Source organism: Danio aesculapii, chromosome 13 (genome assembly GCF_903798145.1).
Source record: "Danio aesculapii chromosome 13, fDanAes4.1, whole genome shotgun sequence".
Taxonomy (NCBI): domain Eukaryota; kingdom Metazoa; phylum Chordata; class Actinopteri; order Cypriniformes; family Danionidae; genus Danio; species Danio aesculapii.
The window spans coordinates 9950991-9978241 of NC_079447.1; the positions used below are offsets into that span (position 1 = coordinate 9950991).

General features: G+C 37.1%; 1 protein-coding gene across 1 annotated transcript in view; it reads right to left on the reverse strand.

Annotated features, from left to right (window-relative positions):
* cdh23 (cadherin-related 23) overlaps positions 1 to 27251 on the reverse strand; it is a 475220-nt gene that overhangs the window by 21603 nt on the left and 426366 nt on the right. The window contains exons 39-50 of the mRNA XM_056471434.1: positions 26980 to 27082; positions 23569 to 23694; positions 20024 to 20227; positions 17693 to 18151; positions 14628 to 14744; positions 13050 to 13274; positions 12772 to 12941; positions 12107 to 12244; positions 11898 to 12017; positions 9003 to 9180; positions 6350 to 6561; positions 2162 to 2356 (exon numbers count right to left, since the gene is read on the reverse strand). Of these exons, the coding sequence (XP_056327409.1) occupies positions 2162 to 2356; positions 6350 to 6561; positions 9003 to 9180; positions 11898 to 12017; positions 12107 to 12244; positions 12772 to 12941; positions 13050 to 13274; positions 14628 to 14744; positions 17693 to 18151; positions 20024 to 20227; positions 23569 to 23694; positions 26980 to 27082 (2247 nt within the window). The remainder of the gene's footprint in view (positions 1 to 2161; positions 2357 to 6349; positions 6562 to 9002; positions 9181 to 11897; positions 12018 to 12106; positions 12245 to 12771; positions 12942 to 13049; positions 13275 to 14627; positions 14745 to 17692; positions 18152 to 20023; positions 20228 to 23568; positions 23695 to 26979; positions 27083 to 27251) is intronic.

A 27251-nucleotide genomic window follows, 5' to 3' on the forward strand; every position in this document is an offset into this window, starting at 1 on the left:
CACCACCGGTCAAAAGTTTGGGGTCAGTACAATGTTTTAAAATAAGCTCATCCTGCTTACCAAGGTCGCATTTAATTTACCAAAAACACAGTAAAAATTGTAAAATTGTGACATGTTATTGCACTATAAAATAACTGCTCAAAAGTAGTTTATAATTTAATTTAATAATTTATTTCAGTGATTTTAAAGATAAATTTTTAGCTTCATAACTCCAGTCTTCAGAATCACATGATCCTTCAGAAATCACTCTAATATTAATTATTATTATTAATGTTAATACTTTCATTTAAAACTACCTACAATAAGATAATAATGGCTAACCCTGATAAAGAGAGAGCAAGCTGAAGAAAAGATGAACACCTCTTCATTCATTTTCCATATTTTATATGTGATCTTCACTTTCTCTGATCACGTTTATATTTCGTACCTGTGAGACAAAGACGTCCCATAACATGCACAAGAGCTTCCTTTACCATAATACAACTTTAACACCAAGAAACACATTAAAGGTCCTGTGAAGTGCTATGAAATGTGCAATGTTTATTCCAAATTTAACGTAATCTCAGCTGAAACATGAAGTAAAGCAAAACATATAGTAGCCAAATAAAAGCGTTTAAAGGGGCGGGGCATGCCAGGTACTATAAAGCATTTAAATGGTCAGAAGTATGATGAGAAACTACAGCATGAGGTCATGTTAAGAAATGTATCCATTTAAGGCGGAAGTGACAAATTGCAAGCTTTGGATGTTTAAATCAGGTTTATATCCTCTAAACCTGAATTTTGTCAGTTTTGGAGCATACTAGCTTATAGATATCATTAAAACTAACATAACTAACATCTAAAAAAAACTGGTAACAGCTTATTTTGAGCATTTGAGTATTAGTAGACTGTCTGCTTAATATCTGTTGATACTGCTCCTTCAACAGACATTTAACTGACTATAAGAAACTTTGCAAGCACATGTCAACAGCCTAACAGTCTACTTATAATCTAATGCAGGGCCATTTGGATGTGTTTGTAGAAAAGGCATTGTGTACAATGCACTGATATCATTATTGGGGATGCAACGATTAGCCGATTTCAATATTAACTGCGTTTTAATTCGTGAGGGTTGGTTAATCGTGAAGGTTTCGCTAAGCCGCATTTCTGTTGCACAGAACGAAACTGCTGCAGTTAAACAAAGTTATGCCAAGTTGCCAACCGAGGCTAATACGCATGCACACCGGATTAACTATAGCAGCGGGCCGTTCCCATATCACACCTTTTCCGCGTACAAGTTTGTTATTTCTAATGTAAGAATATATGTCAATATGCAGGCGCAAGCGGAGTAACACGCTCACGGCTTTCTGGGTGCACACAGTAGAAAACATCTCACGCTGTAGCGGTGAGAGTTGTGCGTGCCTTAGTGCAATGTAAACAAAAGATATGTTAGACAAATTATTATTAAAATGATTATGTATGTATGAACACAGATGATAACAACAGTTATTCTGAATACTTAGCTAATATAAGCTTAAATTTACATTAGACATGATAACCATCAAGCCATGATTACTCTTCAGACTATATAATTGTACAACCAAAATCTATAATTGTTGCATCCAATTGTTTTGCAGTTCAAAACATCACATATGAATGTGTCTGAATGTGGAAGAAGCCTACTTAAGCAATGCACTGCTTTTGTTGTGCTTTGAAATACAACATTTGAATATGTTTGTAAAGCCTATTGTGTAATGCACTGATGTTATGTAGTTTCAGAATACAATTTATTAACATTTTAATGTAGAAAAAGCCAACGTGGGTGTCTTGAGGAGCAAAAATACAACATATGGGCTCTTATATGCTGTTGTGTCATCACTCATATTACAAGTCATATCTCTCCGGCCCTTCGTTTGGGATGCTTTTCATGAACTGGCCCCCATGACAAACTAATTGAATAGCCCTGATCTAATGAGAATTAGTTGGTATGTAGACGCAATGCAACTTAAATTCCACAAACGGACCATCAAAATAAAGTGTGATCAAAAAACGATTTTAATTTCACGGGATCATTAATGACCTTTAATGCCTCGCGATTGACAGGATATCCGGTCAGTGGCAGAGAAATGGTTAAAGTGCAACACTAAACATCCAACAGCCTTGGCTATAAATCAAGACTCACGCTGTACAGGGCTTGTTTCTCTCTGTCCAGTTTAACAGCAGTAGTGATCACTCCTGTCACGGCATCAATATGGAAGTTCTCCCAGTCTCTGTTTCCAGCTCCGGTCTGCAGGAAACTGTAGCGAACCTCTCCGTTCACCCCTTCATCCTCATCTGTGGCGAACACTTCGTACACCACCAGTCCAGGAGGCTGTTCCTGCATTAACACACAAAACATGAGAGAATGTAATGTCTGACCTTATTTAAACACAGGTCATCCAGTCTCTGACAGCCCAGATATAGAGCATCAGAGATTACAAACTTCCATGTAACAGATCTGGGTCAAAGTACTGAACAGCAAAGACTCATGTTTTTAAATGTCTCCATCAAATGCAGTACTTATCATATACAGTTGAAGTCAAAACTATTCGCCCTCATGTGACTATTTTTTTTTTTATATTTCCCAAATGATGTTTAACAGAGCAAGAAATTTTTTACAGTATTTCCTATAATATTTTTCCTTCTGGAGAAAGTCTGATTTGTTTTATGTTGGCTAGAATAAAAGCAGTTTTCAATTTTTTAAAATTATTTTAAGGTCAATATTATTAGCCCCCTTGAGCAATATTTTTTCAATTGTCTACAGAACAAACCATCGTTATACAAAGATTTGCCTAATTACCCTATTTTGCCTAATTAACCAAGTTAACCCTTTAAATGTCACTTTAAACTGATTTATTTATTTATTGTTATTTGTTATTATTATTGAATCGTTGTTTTTAACCAGGTTAACAAGTTCTTAAGCGCCAAGGGATATTAAGACAATTTTTAATCAGAGCACATCAAGTAGTACAGAGAGCGCCCTTATAAAGATAATCAGTGATATCCGCCTAAATAACGATTCAGGCAAACTAACAGTGCTGGTATTGCTTGATCTCAGTGCTGCATTTGACACTGTCGATCACAACATACTTCTGGATAGGATGAAAAACTGGGTTGGGTTGTCTGGGACAGTCCTCAAAAGGTTCAGATCTTACCTTGAACGGAGGGGTTACTATGGCTGTTTCTCAATATGCGTTCTACAGTGTTCTTGTGTCCTTGTGTGCTCGTATAACGTTATCATCAACTGGGAGAGCTAATAATTCTGACTTCAGCTATATATAAAAAAATATGAATAATAACAATATACTACCTTTAAACCTACTCCTAAATTCATGTTGTGTCATGGACCATTCATACTAGACATTGCTTCACTATTAATTATCATTTGTTATCTTTAAAAATGTGTTCTCATCAAGTAGGCACAACAAGAACAAGTGACTGACATTCTGAAACAAAAGCGGAAACACACATTTGTATACAGAAGTGTCTTTGTGCTACTTTTGGTGAATGTCAAATTCGATGAAGTCAAAACTGGGGCACATTTTTTTAAACATGCTAGTCTTGTGTCCTGAAGTGCCTCTTGTTTACATACCAACATATCAAATAGATCATTCTAAAACGGGGCTGATGGTCTGTATCTAATATTAAAGATATTAATCACAACCACACGTAGAGAATCTTGCAAATTTGCTTATTTTTGTTTGATGCATAAAAAGGGCTATTTTGTACTGCTTGCATCCTATTTGTAGCAATTTCGAAGATTTTGTTAATAGAATTTCATAGAATTCGATTAGCTGTGTTAACTTGAGACCTAGGGTCATAACCTGCATATATAGTCTTTAAAGGGCATGGTTTTCAAGCTGTTTGGACAGACATGTGTGTAAGTATAGTGTATAGACTGTCATATTGGGGTGATATAAACACACCCAGTCCTTTTTTTTTCAATTTAACAACATAAAAACGGTGGACCAATTGGACTGGTTTTCAGATCGACCGCAACTTGATATAGGACTGCGGTCCCCCCGCCCACCAATATTGATTGACAGGTGCATCACCATATCCTCAGTTTGTTGTTTCACGTCCGCCATTTTCCTGCGTGTGAGTCAAAGCGATTTCACTAAAGGAACACCCTTGCTCTATTTTTAGATGCAAGGCTCATTGGGCTCAACACAAGAGCAACATTCATCACTTGATCGCTCTAATCGGAATTATTGTTTGTAACTTAGTTTGTTTGTAGGTAGGTTTGCAAACATGTGTACTTTTCATTGCATCTACCTTAAACTTCAGCCGTTTGCATTTCTCACAGAAGCTCCCTGTGATCTTAACTAGGTGCAGCTGGAAAAGTTTCTCTCCATTGGAAATAAAATAATGAACTTGCCTGCAGGTCGCACACCAGAAGCGCTGCTCGGCGATGTGCAGCGCCATGCATATTAGAGATCGAAACATAGGTTTTTATCATGGTACGCACACCGGCGCTTCAAGTCGACGGCTGTCCGCAGCGCTCAGCCACGATTCGGGACACTTCATATTTCTGCCGCGCCACAGAGCGCCATCTGAATAGTTTCATTTTAAATAACATGCGAATGTGTGTGTCTGATGTGCCGTGTCGCGGCTCTAAGCGAGTCATCTAGTGCCTCAGTCAAAGTAAATTCAGTGTGCGTGGTTATTAGTCTCGGTGTACAAGCTCTGAACTTTAAACTAGCACATGGTTGGCTCTAAAACTATCCAAAGACAAATATTATTTTGTACTCTCTGCTTGGTCTGTGTCCGAGTCGTACATATACGGCTGAATGCTGGTCCTCTCACTCATCTTGCTTCTCTTTGTCTGCCTGTCTGTTGCCAAACACAGAGCGAGGGAGCTCTTGGCTCCACCCCCCTTGTTATGTTGGGCGGGATTTTGAAACTAATTTTTAAGTGAAACAACACCCCTGAAACAGCGAGCTGTGTACACGCCCCAAAATTAACACTTTTGAACACATCATTATAAAAAAATCTGAACTGTGTTTTGAACTGAACCTAAACTGAAACACTCAAAAGAACCATAATATTAATATTAAATCTTTAAAAAGGGGTAAACTATGTGCCCTTTAATGCTTATGATTAGTAGAGAGATTTCTGTCATGTAAACACCTCATGTGACAGATTTGGGTCAACAGTATTGAACGGTGAGGATCTGTGTGTTCATCCATGCATGAGATTTTAGTCAGAGGAGAGTTTGAGCTCAGGTAGGTCTCCAGAACTCCTCTGCTTGTGAACGTGCTGAGATATATCTGGCTAAGAGTTGTTTTAGATATTTTGGAGTAGTCAATTTACTTATGGTGTATGTCTTTGGACAGTATGTCTTTGGACGGGGGAGAACATGCAAACTCCACATAGAAACTCTGACTGGCTCGGTGGGGGGCCGGACCAGGGAAGTTCTTACTGTGAGGCAACAGTGCTAACCACTGGGCCGCTGTGCCGCTCTATCAGAGAAAGGGAAGGAGTAGGGGTGGAAGGGGGGATTCTTCAAGACGAAAATGACTGGAGTGGAAAGCTCTGGTTATTTATAGTGTGCCAGTATTCATCTGATTGGTGCAAATATACGGAGCTGATGCGGTACCAGCTGTGTTCAATCATTAGCACGTGATCCTCTCGAAATTAGTTTATAAATAAACCACACTTAAAAGGGTAGTTCACACACAATTATAATTCTGCCCACTTGCTTCAAACCTGTTTGAGCTTCTTTCTGCCGTTGAACACCAAAAGAAGATATTTTGAAGAATGATAAAATCCAGATGGTCTTTTTTCCCCACAACTAATTAAGTCAACAACTACATTCTTCAAAATATCTTCTTTTTATGTTCAACCAAAATAAAATAAGCTCCTATATTTGTAACCACTTAAGTCTGAGTAAACGGTGAGTATATTTTCATCTTTAGCTCAACTATCCCTATAAAGATTGCTTACTGCAAAGGGAACTTACACAATTATCTCAACGTGCTCAAAATATCAACTGCACCATATCTAAGAGCTCTCTCAGTCACTGGGGCTGGTTTCATCACTTGTGTCCAATAATAAAAAGCTTAACAAAGAAATCTGACACAGTCTTGATCATGCAACGTGATCTGGTTATTGCACAAATACAAGAGCAGACCACACAGATAAGATGTCTACAGCATGTTTCAGTACACCTTACCAACAAAGATGTAACACATATTCCCTATCAATTACTCTCTGATGTGAAAAAGACAGTGAAGTTGTGAGATAACCGAGCACATCAAAGTGGATGAGTTGTAATTTATGAATGCTTCAGAAATAACAGCGTGATTGATTGTTTTTCAGCAGTACACACCTCTAGTATGTGCATAATGGTGCCGTTGGCAGGTCGTACAAAGATCGGTCTGTTGTCGTTGACGTCTATGACAGTAATTTGAAGACTGGCAGTCCCCCAGAGTGGAGGTCTGCCTTGATCAGTCGCCACCACCGTCAGATTGAACCTCTCGAAACTCTGCAGTAACCGCAGAGAGCGAATCAGCCCAGTGTCAGGATCCAGAGAGAACGCGTCTGTGATGGAGAGACAAAAACACATTAGCAACAACAACAAATGCAGGTTTATCTGAATGGACTATGACTTTACTTTTCGGTTATTGAATTTGAATGGTTATTTACTTAACACACTGGGGGGAAAATCTCCTCATCCACCAACAGTGCGCAGCATCTACCTGAATGATGCAACGGCAGACATATTGCGCCAGATCGCACATCACACACCAGCTGATTGGTGGAGAGGAGACAGCACGATGAAGCCAATTATGATATGGGGATGGTTAGGAGGCCATGATGGACAGAGGCCGGTGGGCAAATTTAGCCAGGATGCCGGGGTTAAACCCCTACCCTTTTTCGAAGGACATCCTGGGATTTTTAAGGACCACAGAGAGTTGGGACCGTCTCATCCGAAAGACAGTGTCACTGAGCAGTAAAGAGTCCCCTTCACTATACTGGGGCATTAGGAACCACACAGATCACAGGTTGAGTGCCCCCTGCTGGTCTCAATAACATTACGTCCGGCAGCAACCTAGCTTTCCCATGTGGTCTCCCATCCAGGTACTGACTAGGTGCAGCCCTGCTTAACTTCAGTGGGTGACTATGTGAGAGTTGCAGAGAGCTAGCTGCTAGAAGGTCGCTGGTGCGAGCCTCGGCTGGATCAGTTGGCATTTCTGAGTGGAGTTGGCATGTTCTCTCAGCGTTTGCATGGGTTTTGCGTGGGTGCTCCAGTTTCACCCACAGTACAAATACATGCGGTACAGGTGTATTGGGTAAGCTAAAGTGGCCGTAGTGTATGTGTGTAAAACATATAAGGATAAGTTGGCGGTTCATTCCGCTGTGGTGACCTCTGAATAATATAGGGACAAAAAGTCGAAAAGAAAATGAATGAATGAATAAATATATGTTCAGATGATAAATATAAAGTTATATATACATATATTACGTTTATATAAAATATATGTTCATATAATAAATTGAAGTACTTCATGCATACAATGTACTAGGAACATGATTTAGAAATAAGTAAGGAAATGACTGTAAACCACACCATGTCAAAACTGAATTGTTGAATGCATATACACTACCTGACAAAAATCTTGTCGCCTATCCAAGTTTTAGGAACAACAAATAATAACTTCTAGTTAATCAACTTCTAGTTGATCATTTGGTATCAGAAGTGGCTTATATGAAAGGCAAAGGCCTCTAGATTACGCTTATTTTACTAGAATAAAATATGATCATGCCTTGATTTTTAACTATTTAATTAGAACAGTAAGGTCTGACTTTGCTTAGACAAAAGTCTCGTCACTTAACAGAAATAATGTCCAGTATAGAATATAAAGTCATGGTAAAGTGGAAAAAGAATGAATATTGTGTCTGACTCCCATGAGCTTGGAGGACTTCATCCATACATCTCTGCAATGACTCAAATAACTTATTAATGAAGTCATCTGGAACAGCAAAGTGTACTTGCAGGACTCCCAGAGTTCATCAAGATTTTTTAGATTCATCTTCAATGCCTCCTCCATCTTACCCTAGACATACTCAATAATGTTCATGTCTGGTCACTGGGCTGGCCAATTCTGGAGCACCTTGACCTTCTTTGCTTTCAGGAACTTTGATGTGGAGGCTGAAGTATGAGAGGGAGCGCTATCCTGCTGAAGAATTGACCCTCTTCTGTGGTTTGTAATGTAATGAGCAGCACAAATGTCTTGATACCTCAGGCTGTTGATGTTGCCATCCACTCTGCAGATCTCTCGCACACCCCCATACTGTATGCAACCCCAAACCATGATTTTTCCATCACCAAACTTAACATGATTTCTAGAGAATCTTGGGTCCATGCGGGTTCCAATAGGTCTTCTGCAGTATTTGTGATAATTGGGATGCGGTTCAACAGATGATTCATCTGAAAAATCTACCTTCTGCCACTTTTCCAAATGATCAACTAGTCGTGTTAAGTCAAGTTATTAATTGTTACTCTTACAACTGGGATTAATGACAAGACTTTTTTCAGGTAGTGTATATATATATATATATATATATATATATATATATATATATATATATATATATATATATATATATATATATATATATATATATATATATATGCATTTATTATAAAAATATTTATTCTTCAATAATTATATTATAACATATTAGAATTTAAAACAATATTTATTATGTATCTTGTACTTTTTGCTCAATAAATCTCCTTCATTCGCAATGAAATGTATGCATGTTTTGCTCATGCTCTACTTGCTTATCATTAACAGAATCATTTAAGTCACTGCAAAATATAACTTATATTTCTGATAATATTCCCTCATGTCATTTCAAATTCCATTACCAAAAGCTGTTTCAAGTCAAATGTTCACCTCCGGTTTCTTTCCAACCCGTATGTTTATATTTTTGTATGTACTGTATGTATTTGTGTGTGTTTGTGTGTGTTATACCCGCTCCAGGGCCCTGCAGACTGTAAGTGAGTAATGCATTCTCCCCTTCATCAAGGTCAGTGGCCTTCATAGTGATCACTGATGTCCCAACCGGCTCGTTCTCAAACACACTAGTGGTGAAGACTCTCTCTGAGAAACGTGGACGGAAATCATTGACGTCCAGCACCGTCAACTGCACCTGAGAAACAGGAGATGCAGAGGTGTTAAGATGAAGTACAAAACAAAAACTCTGCTTGTTTTGCCAAGTTTCTGAGGTTTCCTCATGCAAATCTGCTTGCACGAAACTGAAACTTTCTGTTACAAAATGCAAACATGAGCAAAAGAGTTGAGCACAGGTTGGGAATACAGCAAACTGAGCCTTCTATTACAAGAGATAATATAAATATCATGCCAATACCCAAAAAGCAACTCTGGCTTTTCTATTTGATTTGTATTTGCATTTTACATTCGTTTTATGCTTAGTCTGCCTTGAACGTTGCAACAGCTGATGGTATTTTAATTTTCTGCTTGTTTTGCTTCTGTACTTCCACTTCCTCATATTTTTAGAGTGTCGATAGAGGAAGTGTGAGCTGAACACACAATCTTCAGCACTTGTGAAACTTCATTTTCACAGCTGACGCTCTCTTCATATCCTCTTTAAACAGGAACTGGAAGTGAAGGAGACTCCGCCTAGACTGAGTCAGGGTCTATCGTGCTCATGTAATTTGTTTGTTTTTTTCATTTAGCTGCTTTCGATTATATGCAGCTTTATAACAAGTTGTTTGAATCTTAATTAATTTGGTACAAATGGCCCAGATCTACAACATACTTTATTTAGCAGCTCATTTTTGGATGTATTATGGTCTGTTTCTACTGAGTGGTACAGTTCGGTACGCTTTTATGGCCGTTTTCACTGTCAAAAGGTATCAAAAAGTGAACCGTACCATACCACTTTATGGGTACCCTTTAGAAAGCGTACCTAGCACAACAAAAGGGTACCAAAAGGCAGAGCAAGATGCACAGCTGAATGCTATTGGTTTACTGAGATACGTTACTAGCTCGTGCACAAGCCAGGAAAATGAAAACAAAGGAAGCGCCATATTTAAATACACAGCCGAGACATTACATCATCATAATATATACATATAATAAAGAGCCATGGTCGACCCGAGCTTAAACAAACCTTGTCAACATCTTGATGAACACACACAAAGCAGAATCTACCCTGTGCCCCATAGTTGTTTACAAGGCTGTCTAAAGCACGAGTGGTTTCACTTTATTGCGTGCGCTCGCTTGCGTGAGGTATCAAGACATTTGTGCTGCCCATTACATTACAAACCACACATCTATGATTGAAATGACAAAGTTCTTGAGCTGATGATAACAACATGCGAATGATTATTGAAGTGCTTCTGACATCCGATCCTTTCAGAAACAGACAAACATGACAACAGACAAACATGAACAAACTGCCATGTTTAACTGCTATCCTCACCTTCTGGACTACTATGAACTCGGAAACTCGGAACACGTGCTGGCGAAGATTAAAGATACAGATGAGAGGTTTGCACTGACTGTGGGCTATATTGCATGTTGTTTTCGAAGACAAATAAGGGTTAAATGTATGCTATGTGTAGTTTTTCTGTAATTGGTAACATATCTGAGACTGTAAGGGTCAGTATGTGTTCATATATGTTCCATTTATTTATTTTATATAACTGCAGACATTACAGTAGGCTATTTCACACTATCATTGATCTGCAGGTACAATCACATTAGGTTCATAGAAAGAGTAGTATTTGTGTGTATAAAGCATCTGTTTTGTGAGAAGTGCTTCTTAAATGATATGTGAACGGCCCGTACAGCTTTACTTTGACTTTTCCTCGAGCGAGAATGACGTCAATTGAAACTTTCTGTCATCGACCACACCCACCATTGACAACCTTTTGGCAGTAGAAACACAAGCCTGATAAAGGTGACTCGTACCACACTGTACCACACAGTGAAAATGGGTCATTCCAAACTCGGTCCTGGAGGGCAGTTGTCCTGCATATTTTAGTTTCAACCTCAGTTAAACACACCTGAACCAGCTAATCAAGCTCTTTGGTATACTAAAATAAGCTGGATAAGTTGGCGGTTCATTCCGCTGTGGCGTCCCCAGGTTAATAAAGGGTCTAAGCCGAAAAGAATATGAATGAATGAATTTTAAAAATAAATACATTTTCGTTAATAATTCGACATTTAACGATTGACTCTTTGTACTAAGACGGACAGAAAAGGCACAAAATTCTGACCTCTAACCTGATTTCACCAAGTAGGACATGTTCCTACATCTATGTTGATCCTGGAACAACATTCCAATCAGCCAATCAGAATTAAGGGATACGTTTACCGTTTATGTTAAATTAGGCTTACAGTTAGGTTTATGCACTTGTAGATGGGTGTTATCCAACTATTACTCCTCTCTGATTTTGGGAATAATTTACAGTTATGGTTGGGTTTAGGGCTAGGGAATAGGTATGGATTACATTTTCCAACAAAATTTGGGTTCCAGGATCGCATCGTACATGGCGATATCATAACGTGCATAATACTATGCAGATTTTAAGTGGTACTCCAAGTATAGGGCTTGGTCCTGGGGACTATTTTCAGCTGCTGCACAGTATCACTGAAAATAGGAAAATTATCAGAACTCTTTACTATTTTTTAAATGAGATGCTAATGGTCTAATCCAATTAAATGATCTATGCTAAGCTAAGCTAAAAGTGCTCAGACCTGGAGATCAGTAAATGGGTTAAAAATGGTAAAACTTAATAATGTAACTCTAAAGTTAAGTCTATTTTTATAACAACCGGAGTGCTCCTTTAAACCGCTAGAAATTTCCTTTTTGCCTGATTATCCATAGACTGTTCGTACCTGAACAGAGTTTTCTCTGCGGTTATTGGGGCTGCCGCCGGGATTGTCCCTGGCGTAGGCTGTGAGAGTGTAGCGGTCTTTGGTTTCTCTGTCCAGAGCGGATAAGATGTAGATGTCACCCTAAAAACACAGTACATCAACATTATAAATATATAACAGTATACATATATCCCATTTCTCTTGTCTTTTCTTTTTCACCACATACTCACTGTAGTGGGAGTGATCCCAAATTTGCCCTCGCCATCTACTAGCCCGTATTCAATGACAGAGAACAGGCCGGAGTCTGCATCTGTCGCTCTCACGCTCACAATAATAGTGCCGAGTGCAACATCCTCAAATATTGACTTCTGCAGATTCAAGCATATACAAAAATTGGCTCACATTCTATTTCAAGGTACAATTAATCAACCATAACTATTACTTTTGCCTCAATAAACTCCTGATGTGATGCTAATTAGTAATTATTAAGGCATGTAGAAAAGGATCATGCAGAATATGTCCTTTATAAGAACTAATAAACAGCCAATATATTTATAATAGGTGGCAATAAGCCACTAAATAATAGAGAGAATTGGTTTTTAAATTAAACTGTTAGCAAAAACTATGGGTAAAAATTGTTCATTTCAACAAAAATGAAATTAATAAAAACTGCAAAATGGTGCAATTAAAAAAATTTAATTATTGCTAACATGCTAAAGCTACTGTAATGCTTAGAATGTATGTCTGAAATAATGGACTGTACTAAATTTGCAAAAAATAAAATGATAATATACACACTAAACATCTAAAAATACACATATACACCTAAAAATACTTCCTCAACCTAAGCTTTTGGACTTTTGGAAAAGCCTTACTCTGGCCTGTGTTGACATACTTGATATAACGGCTGCTGAAAAACTGGGTTGTTGTCATTAACATCAATGATGCGTAAATAGACAGGAAGCTCAGTGAAGCGAGGAGGCGAGCCATGATCCTGAGCACGAACTGTGAAGTTCAACCACTGCACTTGCTCAAAATCCACAGTCCGATTGGCTACAATTTTACCTGCATGTGGAGATTTTGAAACACCACAATTTAGACTGAATATATAGTTATATAACAGGGTGTTATAAGAAATTCTCCCCCAGAAATGCAAATATGTTTTTGTGTAACCTGTAGATGGGTCTTCAAGTCTGATGTAGTTTCCACGAGGCAGGTTCAGGAGCTGGTAGATGATCTGTCCGTTGGGTCCTTTATCGGGATCCACAGCCGTCACTGACAGCAGTGTGGTACCAGGCACAGCACCCTCCAGGATGCTCTCAGAGAAGTTCGCCACCCCGAAAGGACGGAAACGAGGAGCGTTGTCATTCACATCCAGCACGTTTATGGTCAGTTTGGCTGTGGAGGGAAATCAAATTATATGATAGAGTCTAAGATTTCCAGGAAACAGGTAAACAAACAATAAAACAGATATTTCAAGGCTGGTTTATTAGCATGCTTTTTTCTAGTCAAGCTACCTTCATATTAAACTTTTTTTTTTAAAAATCTTCATATTACAATAAAAAAGCAACTTAAATCACTCAAAAATGCACTTATATGATATGAATTATATTGCATATCAACACAATAATAATGTTTTATTTACAAAATTTATATACAAATATATATATATATATATATATATATATATATATATATATATATATATATATATATATATATATATATATATATATATATATATATATACACACACACACAATCACTGGCCACTTTATTAGGTACGCCTTACTAGTACCGGATTGGACCCCTTCTTGCCTTTAGAACTACCTTAATCCTTTGTGGCATAGATTCAACAAGGTACTGGAAATATTCCTCAGAGATTTTGGTCCATATTGACATGATAGCATCACAGTTGCAGCAGATTTGTCGGCTGCACATCCATGATGCAAATCTCCCATTCCACCACATCTCAAAGGTGCTCTACTGGATTGAGTTTTGGTGACTGTGGAGGCCATTTGAGTACAGTGAACTTATTGTCATGTTCACGAAACCAGTCTGAGATGATTGTCCAATTTTGGTGAGCCTGCTGCTGTAGCCCATCTGCCTCAAGGTTCGAATTGTTGTGGTTCAAAGACGCTCTTCTGCATACCTCGGTTGTAACGAGTGGTTATTTGAGTTACTGTTGCCTTTCTATCAGCCATCCTCCTCCAGCCATTCTCCTCTGACATCTGGCATCAACAAGGCATTTGCACCCACAGAACTGCCGCTCACTGGATATTTTCACTTTTTCGTACCATTGTCTTTAAATTCTAGAGATGGTTGAGCGTGAAAATCCCAGTAGCAGTTACTGAAATACTCAGACCAGCCCGTCTGGCACAAAGTCACTTAAATCACCTTTCTTTCCCATTCTTATGCTCGTTTTGAACTGCAGCAGATCATCTTGACCATGTCTACATGCCTAAATGCATTGAGTTACTGCCATGTGTTTGACTGTTAAGAAATTTACGTTAACGAGCAGTTGGACAGGTGTACCTTATAAATTGGCCGGAGAGTGTATATTATAACACAATAATAACTATAGTTACCAAAAAGATTTGGCCTCACACATGCTTGGTGTGCACAAATATGAACCCCTCCAAACAAGTATGAGGCTTATTGGTTTTTCATAAGACTCAATACAAAAATATGGCTATTCTTAAAGGGGAAACAGAACAGAAGAAAACATGAAAGAGACAGAAAAGTTATTACCGTTTGGTACACTGACAGACATTTCAATAACATCACTGGCGTTGTCATGCACTGAAACTATGATCTCAAAAGTGGCGACCAGCTCTCGGTTCAAGGGGTTTCGTACAAACACAGCACCTAAGAGTAAAGACGGAAACAATAAATAATATAAAAAAAGCACATTCTTTCAGTAAAAATCATATTTATCTACTACATGGAAAATAGATTTTGAATAAAAATGTACAGGGTTTGATTGCTGAATTACAGATAAAGATGTAAAAATTGTCTCATCCCATGATCTGTTGGAATTCTTATTTCTGATTGGCTGTAAAGTGTCAGTAAAATTGTTTAACGCACAGGTTATTCCAATCAGTTTTGATCACAGTTGTGTTCACAAATGCGCTTCCCTCAAACATTAGAGCAACCATAGCAACTCAGTAACAGTTGCCGGAGTCTTTAATCCTCTGTGTGATCTTTAGGATGCTGACAAGTGCTTCATTAGATCAACCAACTCACAAATTAGTTTTAAAATATTTGCGATGAGGTAGCTAGCACATGTTACTATGAGCTATTACATGTGCCCTTGTCATTTGTACTGTTGCTCCCTCTCTGTCTGCTTGTGACTGACTCAAAAGTCAGGGACTAGGAGATCTAACATCACTACTTTAGTCGAATATTCCACCAAAATGATTGTCAACTTGTCTATAAATTGATAAATGACCACGGATTAAACTGGATTATTAACAGCCTGCAGTGAGTTATAGGATTTTTAATGCACTTTGCGTCAGGTGGATCTTTGCATCCTCATTGTGCATTTAAAATCCTTTTGCACACGGCCATTCATTGATTATCACTTAGCTTAAATGTTTGAGGTTTACTTGTTAACTGCTAGCAATGTCAAGATCGAATGATTGCAGAAATTAAGTCTATACATTAATACAAGATACCAAAAAAGTTTACAAATTAAATACAGTTACATAAATAAACTAACAAAAAACATATTTCTACATCAAGCCACTCATACACATCTCCACATCAAAGATCATTAAATTTCCTTAAGCTTAGTTCCTTATTTATCAGTGGTCGCCACAGCGGAATGAACCATCAATTATTCCAGCATATGTTTTACACAGCGGATGCCCTTCCAGCCACAGCCCATTAATGGGAAACACCCATACACTCACATTCACACACACACATAATGTTACGGCTAATTTAGCTCATCCAATTCACCTATAGCGCATATCTTTGGATTACATCAAAGATCAAAATGATTGAAATTCAATTTACAAATGAGCAATTCCATCCAAATGTCAACCTTTGCGTTGTCAACAAAATAGTGAAACCCTTTCAAGTTTTTTTTTGTGCAGAATTGTATTTTACAGTACAGTAAAAATGCTCAAAAATGTCTCTGTCAGTGTTTTCAAACAATTATATTTGATTGACCAAATTCACGCACGTGCCAAATTTCATATCTGTCACATTCATAATGGAGAGGTATCACATACACGAAGCTTTTTCCTCATAAATCAAAAAACGTTAAACAAAATAAAATCAATCATTTTTGTTTAATAGAGAGCCACGTTTTATTCTTTAGATTAGCATTCTTTCTTTTGGGTTGTGCAGTTAATTCAACAAAGCATTTTGTATACTGTAAACTCCAACCCAGGCTCAATGCGAATACGTACCCAGGTCTATATTTCTGGGGACATCGAAATACGTAACCGGAAGTACGTCTGCTAGCAGTTTTTGTTTTTGCATATCCACAAGAGGCCGCTGTGTACGCTTTTTGATGATCTCAAATTTCTCTCACATGTCCTCTTCTCGCATATATCCACCAGATGACGCAATAAACACTTCAGCCAACCAGGCCAGCTTACTGTCAGCTGACTGACTGACCCATCCACCTCTTCCCTAAACCCAACCGATAGTGTTTTCAAAAGCAATCTAGAAACAGAAAAGGTGCTGCAGCTGCGTGATTTCACGTTTTTAGCCTGTTGTTAATTTATTTATTTATATTTTTTTGCTTTTGTTTTACCTGGTTTCAGTTCAGTTCAGTTCCTTTATTTTGTCATTCAAAACATCACAAAATTGTAATGCAGAACGAAATTATGTTGCAACAGATCCAACAAGAACATTAAAAAATCACTATACAAACACTATAAAATCCTAACATGATAAACAAGCTTTTATAATTTCATAAAAATATAAAAATATAGTTATATAAGATATAACCTAATTTAAAAAATCTCTGAAGAGAATAACTTAATAACTATTTCATAATTAGTTAGAATAGTTGTAATATTAACAATTTATGCTAGTTTAACTATTTATTGATTTATTATTTTACACTAGCTATCGATAGTGTTTAAGAAATGGTATTATTCAAAAGTCTTATAATGACAGGATAAAAACTATCACGAAACAGCACTGATTTGCTCCTCAAGCTTCTGTAATACCTGCCAGATGGCATGAGCGTGAGCAGGCTATGGCCAGGGTGTGTTGAATCCCTTAAAATTTGCCCTAGACAGACAACGTCGTTGATAAAGTTCCTCGATAGATGTCATTTTGACTCCAACAGACCTTTCAGCTCTTTATGATCCTTTACCTTTATGATCTGGAATCGTTCTTCGCCGGACTCGAACCCCGTTGTCGCGGTCAACTCCACTCCACATCCCAAGTCCCCCGACTAACACAGTGAGCTACTGGAGAAACTGGTAACACTGGAAAAGCCGTCCACACAGAGGTAAGCGATCAGCTGGTAGCACGAAAAGGATGAAATGCAGCCAGACGTACCTCTGGCTACATAATTTGCGCTCTCCAGAAATGTAGACAGGGGTAAGCATCCACAATGAGCCTGTGTTGGTAAACTTGCATACTTTTTGGTCGCATCCATAACTCGTGTTTATTTTCTGTAAAATGTTTACAGATTGATATTTTGCTGATCCCATAACTGTGTGGTTAGTTGTTTTGGAAAATATAAACAGATGTTTCAATACATGTTCTGTAAATGCTGGAATTGCTCAAATACTATTTATTGAAAGTCCCTGTGTGTCTGATGTAGTTTGTTACACATAATCGCTCACCTGTGTGAAAGTCGATCCCAAATGACTGCTGCAGCCCATCCACTGCATTATTCCCATCATCCTTTGCTTCTACAGAGATGATGTAATACTCCAGACGGGGTTTTAAATCAGGATCCTCTGCGGCTAGCGTAGCTACGACTACTCCAGGTGGAGTGGACTCATTGACACTGATGGTCTGGACGGGCTGTATGAAGCGAGGACGCGAGTCGTTGACATCGTCCAGAACCACCGTTAATGTTGCGGTCCCTGAGAGTGAAGGTGTGCCTCGATCAGTCGCTATTACAACCAGACGGTATGAGCTCCGTTCCTCTCTGTCCAGCGTAGCATTGCCCACCAGAACAGCACCAGAGAGAGCATCGACAATAAAACGATCCTGAGCACCGCTGTCTAACCGATACTGCAGCCAACCGTTAGAACCAGCGTCAGCATCAGTGGCAGAGAGCTGAGTTACTACCACACCTGGAGAAAAAAGAAATAAAAATACAACACTCGTTTTCAGTCACGTGACCTGTGTGGAGACCTGGCAGGCTAAAATACAATGAGCCATAATGGCAGCTATACTGGAATCTCCATAGAAACACAGCACAAACTGATCATTTTCCATTTGTTTTAAGCTACGAATATCTGGATCACATATCAACAGAACAGAACCAAGATATGATCACAAAGTGTAAATTGTGGACACTTGAAATCCATATATCCTGCACCCGCTGCCATTTTTCAGTCATTTAAAGCCGTCATGTGTCCGTCAGAGCTACAATTCTTACATCTAACATTATCTTTTAGATATTCCTCTGCGATTTAATTATTAGTGATGGCGTTAAAGCATGTAAGTGTTTGCTTTTATATTTAGAGGCGGTTTCGATTAGTTAGAGTAATATTTGCTGGTAGGGGGAAATCTATTTGTCAATTCTGCTATTTATACTTTGACTTTGCATTTCAATATATACTTTAATTGTACTTGACCTGCAAGTTAGAATAGAAAATGAATAGAAAGCACAAAAACGTACTGACAGTTATAGGTAACAAGATTGTTAGTGGTCAATGATGCTACCATTCGGCACAATCCATACATTTCTCCTTTCTGGAATTCTGTAGAAGCACAGCTCAGGTGTGTCTCCTCAAAGGTTAGTAAAGCTAAACCTTATTACACAACAATTATCTGGCTTTTTGGCTAAAAAAAAAAAGAGAAATTATTCAGCCCATGACTTGGCAGTCAGCGGGAGATAGTAATGTTTTTTACATTCCACTAATGATGTGACGATACTGGAAAACAAACAGTTGAACACTTTGAACATAGAAAACAAATACTAGAGTTAAGACCTATGGACTTGAGCAAAACGTGTATTATTATTATTCTAATAAGGTCAGATAAAAACATTGTTATCTTGAGTTTTTTTCCTTCTTCTAATAGTAAATTACAGTAGGTCAGAATTTAAAGTGTGTGATATTGTGTTTATACAACAGTTCGACGACATAATCGTGTATATAAAAAAGAAAATCAAACACGAGAGTCTAAAAACTCTTTTGTAAGAGGAACTACTTTCTTCCGCCACTCATTCACATCTACAGCTGATGTCAGAACAGCAGAAACTGTTGCAACTTCACTAACATCACTTTAGAGCTAGTATTTGAATGATTCTCTAATGTAATGTCTAAAATGATGACAAAACAGGAAATTTTGCTCACATTTTAAGATTATAAGGCTGAACGGCATGAAACGCCACCAGTCTACAGAGATTTCCCAGTTCTGTCTGGTTCTTGAATCTGATTGGCTGATAGCCGTGACAAAATTCTGCAAAAAACAGCACTCATCCAGCCTCTTCACCCTTTACCCTTGTGTATTACTCCGCCCACATACAGCAACAAGCAGAGGACACTTTACAGATTGACAAATATTGCAGCTGTTGGCCAACATAATGTACTTTTGAGATTTTTTTTAGGCAAGAATGTAGTTGTTTAGCTTGCAACTAAAGCGCTTTGGGTGTTCAGAAAAGCGCTACATAAATGAAAGGTATTATTTTTATTAAAGCTCAAAACCTGTTACCATTAACTTCCATAGAAGAAAAAACAAATACAATGGTTACCGATTTCTAGTTTCTTCAAAATATCTTCTCTTGAGTTTAACACAAGAAAGAAACCCAAATAGGTTTGGAACAAGGGAAGGATGAGTAAATGATGACAGAACTTTTATTTTCTTGGGTGAACTATCCATTTAAGTTTTAGTAACTTAGTACATCCACTTTATTACACTTGAATGGGGACCAAGCAACCAGACTAAATCGGTTTCTGTACTTCAGTTCATCCACCTGCTGACACTGCCTCTCTCACCTGTGGGGCTGTTCTCAGGCAGGCGTACAGTGAAACTGGATGGGTTAAAGACGGGTGGGTTGTCGTTTACATCGAGGATGGTGATTGTGAGTGGGACGCTGCTGTTTAAGCCTCCCACATCCACCGAGACCAGAAACAGCTCCACCCGCGGGACAGAGAAAGCCTCCCGGTCCAGGACAGCACCCCCACGCACCGATACCACCCCTACAGACAGAAAGAAAGAGAAGCGTCCTGACCTGGGAGTGGGAGTTGAATATAGAAAAACTGTAGGTGTTATTATGCAGAACTGACATTGCAGAAGCAGAAGTGTCTGCATACGTAAAGGAAAAAAATGAGGAAGAGTTTTAAGACTTGGCAGGCAAAAACACACTCTTTTCTTACAACTATCAGTTTTGGGATTTTGGGCTTTCTGGTTTTTCATAAATTGTTTCTTCACTTGCAAAAAAAAAAAAAAAAAAAAAAAAACTTTTTGTTGCACTGATAAATTTTTGTCTGTATTTAGATTTCAATTAAAACACTTTTAAATACATACAGTTGAAGTCAGAACTATTAGCCCCCCTGTTTATTTATTTCCCCCAATTTCGGTTTAATGGAGAGAAGATTTCTTCCAAACATTTCTAAACATAATAGTTTAATAACGGATTTCTAATAACTGATTTATTTTATCTTTGCCATGATGACAGTAAATAATATTTGACTAGATATTTATTAAGACACTTCTATACAGCTTAAAGTGACATTTAATGGCTTAACTAGGTTAATTAGGTTAACTAGGCAGGTTAGGGTAATTAGGCAAGTTATTGTAAAATGATGGTTTGTTCTGTAGACTATCAATAAATTATATAGCTTAAAGGGGCTAATAATTTTGACCTTAAAATGTTTTAAAAAAAATAAAAACTGCTTTTATTTCTAATAAAGAAAATAAGACTTTCTCCAGAAAAAAAAAATTATTATCAGATATACTGTGAAAATTTCCTTGCTCTGTTAAACATCATTTGGGAAATATTTAAAAAAGAAAAAAAAAAAAAAAGGGGGGCTAATAATTTTGATTCCAATTGTATATATCAGTGCTTCCCACACATAGACTTACTTGGGCGAACCACCTAGGTATATTAGCGGCCGCCCAAATATCTTTAGTGACACATTTTTTTTATTTTCTATTATTATCATCCTTTTACACTATTTTGTATCCGCCCATTATAACCAAACATCCGTGATCGATTAAGTAGAGGAAAATCCTCTCTCGTTCATCCGTTTCGCTCTGTGGGTGCGAGACCTGTCAACACTCCCACAGACAGTCTCACTTTCTCTGCAGACACACAGAGATGCACCTTTTTGGGACTTAAAAAAATTCTCTGGCCGGGGTTTTTAAATCTCCTAAAACGTCTGGGTTTCGTCCCTGTCTTTCGCTTTCTAAAGCTGTCGTTAATCATATGCATTTTTGCATGAGAGCAAAAGAAACATTTGATATTTAATGTTTTAATCTAAACGACTCAGAAAAACTTTACTATATACTTGGAAAGAAGAAAATGATTGGTCTAAACTGACTATATATGTAGACCATTAGTACTTTTTTTTTTTTAGATTTTGTCTGTTTTTATTCCCTTTTCTGTCATTTGTTTCTCATTTGCTGATTATTGTATTAATTTGATGATGTTAATTACACAGGCTATTTTATATACATATCTAAAATGCGTTGGCACTCAAGTTTGCATTGAACTTAAGAGAGAAGCAGATTTTATCTGTCAGTGGGTGCACATGGCTCCTGAATAGCATAAAAGTAAGAGAAATAGTGGATTTCTTTTTTTTTATTATTATTATGTTTTGTTTGTCCTATATAGTTCACTATTTATGTGATGTGGGTAAATGGTTTCAATCCGGCTATCACCGCAAGTAAATCTCAAACCTGTGGGAAGTACTGGTATGTGTATATGTATATATATACAAAACATATTTAGCTTTTTTCACAATTATTTTTTTTCTCCTGCACTGTCCCATAAATCATCACTTCAGCAGCACTTACATATACCAGACTTTGCAGTTTTATTAATAGTCAACAAAAGCCATTCTGAACATGACTTCATCCACTGTTCAGATTTGTGTGCTAGAAGTGGGTAAAAATTACACATATATTAATAATGCCTCCTTTGCATATTAAAACCAAATCTTAGAATAGTTGTAATACAAAGAATTAAATTCTTAATATAATAAGTGAACTGGGGAAATAGGGTGATACCTATTAGTTAATTTTGTTTTACCTTAATCATCTTGGGGCTAAAAAAAGTTTCTTTAAATAAGAAAAAATGCAGTTTAAAATGCTGAGACGATTATAAGTAAACGGAAAAAATGTAAACAAGGTGGATTAGATATTTATGACAATAAGCATTTGAGCATGTGCATAATTTACTGATAATTGAGTGTCCAGTATTTTAGCCTTTTAATATTCGTCCGTTAATATTTTGTTTATGTGCCTTTCCAGCGGCTTTGTCACTATTTAGTCACCAATATTAGTACTTACAGATGATATGATGTTTCCATTTCATTCTCTTTTTTTTTTACCTCCATCTATCTATTGATTTACTTATTTAGTTTAAAGGATTATTATAATTACTTTGCTTTTAAGAAATCATTGTATTTATTTATTTGGTAAATGATTAGTTAACCTATTTGCTATTATAGCTTATGGTTTGATTTTGTAGCACATTTGGACTACAACCCATGGCACACTCTTTGTAAAACGTGCCTCTGCATTTATCCCTGAAAGCACATTGTACATTCATCCTGATTACTTCAAGCAAACGGAAAAAAAAAACTGTTCTAAATAATAACTAGTTAATTTATAATTAATTTTTGAAGGTAGCAAGGATGCACTCTTCATTCCCTTTCACATACAATAAATATATCACAACTTTTCCTGCAGTTATTGTCCTTTTAGCAAGAAACTGGTACTGTGGTACTTGGTTATCACTAGCCCAACATGGAATCTGCATGTGCAGAAAGCTGCAGATTTTTCAGTGAGTCTATTAACTTACTTGTGTAAATGTGTGTAAATTTATATTTATTCAGTTTATAAATTCACTTCAGTAATATTATTGACTAATATGAAAATGTTCATATGATTTATTTACAATACAGTTTGTAAAGTAATATCTTCTCTCTTATAGTAGATATATTATATCAGAGACTTGCTTTGTTTATCAAATAAGAGGATCTAATTGGATTTGCATTGTAAACATTAAATAAAAGTTTTATATATTATATATCATATATTAACATTTTATTTACGAGACTCCTAAAATCATTCCACATAAATCTGAATAAAAAAAATAGTCCAAATGTCCACAGATTCTGGCCCTATTTATCACCAAAGCTCTCTCTCTGTTTTGTTGTAGATCAATAAACCACTCTCCAGAATCAGTTTTGTTAGATTCACCAATATCTCATGAATATGTCATGATGATTTTTAAAAAGATGATAGAGTTTAAAAAAAAAAAAACAGGAAAATAAATAGAAATAAGCCACAGCCTCTGTGTTGAACCTCTGACCTGTGCGGGAGTCAATGGAGAAGATGTCCACTCTGGTTCCCAGCAGACCGTAGCTCACCACTGCATTCACACCAATGTCTTTGTCCTCTGCTAACACAGGGCCGTTCAGAATCAACACAGTAGTGCCTGATGGAGAGATAGAGAGAGAGATTTACCTTATTGCAACACAATATTAAAGACCAACACATCTTTTATAACAGTACATATTACTTCATTAAAGCCACATTTATGAAAAAAAAATTGCATCACTCATAATTTTTATAGAATTCTTCTTATCTTGTTATATAAACAGCAAGTTTGCTTGATGGGTTGCAGCTGGAAGGGCATCCGCTGCATAAAACATATGCTGGATAAATTGGCGGTTCATTCCGCTGTGGCGACCCCAGATTAATAAAGGGACTAATCCGAAAACAAAATGAATGAATGAATGAATTTTTGCACTGTTATTGTAAACTATTTTGTTATATAAGCTCCAGATTTGGCTTCAGTACTGACTAATCTAATGTATATGCACAAATATAATATTGTATAGCTTCCTATAGAAAATATGAATTTAATAGAGAGATTTGTGACGGGTGTACTTATATATGCTGAGCACTGTATGTTCTTTTAAATTTAAACTTTATAAATGCTTTGGCAATACATTTGTAACATTTGTCATGCCAATAAAGCAATTATTGAATTGAATTGAACTGACCATTACTACTTTATTTCAGACCATTTAAAAAACACAACAAACAAATGTACATTTTACTTAAGCCATTTAAAAATATTAGTTCTCCATCTTTACCAGAGCACAGAATATCTTTAGAAATCCACACATTTTCAAATTCTTCAATGTTTTTGACATTCTTATCAAATTTGAAATCGAAAGAAATTCAATTAGAAAAACCTGCACCACATATCAACAATATCACCCTCTGTTCTTTCTTTTCTTGTTATATAAATCGCCCATTGGCTTTTCTTATGACAAAATTAATAATTTGCTATTTTTTTCCAATTTTTTTGCAAACCTGAAACCAAAAATGAAACCAATGTTAGAAAAAAATAACCTTAGAGTCCGCAAACATAAAACTAAGCATCAGAACCAAACCTGTATGCCTTTCACACTGTTCAAAACAATGAAGAGAGAGAGAGAGAGAGAGAGAGAGGGAGAGAAAGAGAGAGAGGTATTGAAAGAGAGAGAAAGAGAGAGAGATGGTCACTATTCATGTGGTATTTATTTTCCCATCATTATATATTACATTAGCCACAACTTCATCTGCCAAAGTTAGTCATAATTCATTTTTTATAACTAGAATAATAAATCACACACTGCTGCTTCTTGAGGCCAGACAGAATTCATTCTTCGGATGGAGTGTGCAGTTTTTTGTGAGTATGGATTACATTAGCAACTGAACTGCAAAAAATCTTTGACCTAGAAATTCTTGAACTGAATAATGATGACTATTGTATTCTCTAGAACTGCTAACCAGCTGAATCAGATTTCAGAATTGTGAAATTTCAGAATTGTTATGATGAACAGTGAACTAAACTGATTAATAATGAAATTTATAGATCTGTTTTTTTTTTCACTTTTTTTATTAACATTTTTTTGCCCAGAAATGGCAAAAAAGATAAAGAAAAGTAAGCCTGGCCTTGCTTTTGGGTTACAAACTAGCTAATGTGTAAATGTGAGCAATTTTGCTATCTTCCGATTTCAAAAATAGGAGCAAACCTGCTATAATAAATTGTATTTTCGTTCAGAGATCTGCAAGTTCTAGAGCACAGGTGTCAAACTCAGCTCCTGGAGGGCCGCAGCTCTGCACAGTTTAGCTCAAACTAGGGCTGTGCGATTTGGGGAAAATATGTAATTGCAATTTTTTTTTGACGGATATTGCGATTTAAATTTGATTTGTGATTTAATTTTGTAGTCAAGCGTCAGTTTAATAATCTGTATCGTAGCTTCTTACTGCTAAAATGCAGTGAGTGTTCAAAAAGAAACTGAAAAGATATTAAAATACTTAAAGATTTATTCAAATTTGTTTATAAGTATTCAGAAATGAAACACTCATTTCTCTCTAGAGCAGGGGTCACCAATCTCGGTCCTGAAGGGCCGGTGTCCCTGCAGGGTTTAGCTCCAACTTGCCTGAACACACCTGGCTGGGTGTTTCAAGTATACCTAGTAAGACCTTGATTAGCTTGTTCAGGTGTGTTTGATTAGGGTTGGAGCTAAAATCTGCAGCACACCAGCCCTCCAGAAACAAGTTTGGTGTCCCCTTCTCTAGAGCAAACAGTATATACAAATAAAATGAACGTGAATTTCATATAGCAGCCTCTTGCGATTAGTTAGATTAGTTAGTTAATCGCAAGGTTTAAAATCACGGTTGCGATTCAATTTTGATGAATCGCATAACCCTACTTTCAGCCGTAATTGAACACACCTGAGTCATTTGAACCGTAATTGAACACTAATTGAGTCATTCAGGCTTGTTCAAAGCCTACAGGTAAGTGTGTTGAAGCAGGGTTGGAACTAAACTGCATGGCTGCGGGCCTTCCAGGAACTGAATTTGACACCTCTATTCTAGAGTAAGGATAAGGAGTCGACTCCAAAAGACTCGATTCCTGGACCTAGTACCGGAATCGACTCCAGGACAGGAATCGACTCCCAGAGTCGAGTATGTTTTTTTCTAATCCTTCTGAGAGAAGCAGTTACATGCTACAGTCATAATGCTCATTCTCCAGCATGATGAACACCAAAGGCGCCCGCTTTGAATTCATGTTCACCAATGCGCTTTTGCTTTTGAATTTCGCGACCACAAGCATTCTAGACTATTATAATAGTGCTGCGGGATGAGTTTGCTTTCACTTTAAAACTCCTATAAAACACGTAGACCTTTTGTATTTTGGCTTTAAAGCATTTTGGTTTGGATCTGCCTGCAATGTCAATTCGCTGTGTTATAAATGAAACATATATGTAGGCTATATTTGTGTGTGAATTTGGAGCAGATCGGATACTATTTGCGGATCGATGTCTATCATCGATATTATCGATGTAATAATGATGTTATGTTAGGCTATTGGCTGCTGCTATATGCTCAAGTATTTTTTTTTAACCTATGCCTATTTCACGAATTACTGCAGTTTTTTTCTGACCAGCGCGATATGACACAGCATGCTTAATCCTTGCGCTATTTTAAGTGAATGTAAATGGTGTCGATTGCGAAGTCGATTCCACTGACTCCAAAATTAGGAGTCAAGAATCAGAGTCTACTCCAAAAAAAACAGAACCGAACACCTCTAATCTAGAATATCTTCATTGTATAACAAACTCCTATTTAAAAAAACACAACTCTAACAAGCATCTTACCTTTTTCTTTGTAAGGAGAATCTTTCATTAATAAGAGTCAGGATGTGGTGAACATTCAGTACCTGTAGGTGAGTTTTCACTGATCTCGCCTCTGTAGCTGGACTGGCTGAAAATGGGCCTGTTGTCATTCACATCCAGCAAAGTCACAGTCAACAACTCTGAATCCTGCACAGAGAGAGATAGAGAGGGAGAGAGAGAGAGCGAGAGAGAGAGAGAGAGAGAGAGAGAGAGAGAGAGAGAGAGAGAGAGAGAGAGAGAGAGAGAGAGTGAGAGAGAATGCTTCATCTGAGCATCCCATTTAGTGAAACTCAAATTCAGTCAGATATATTGTATA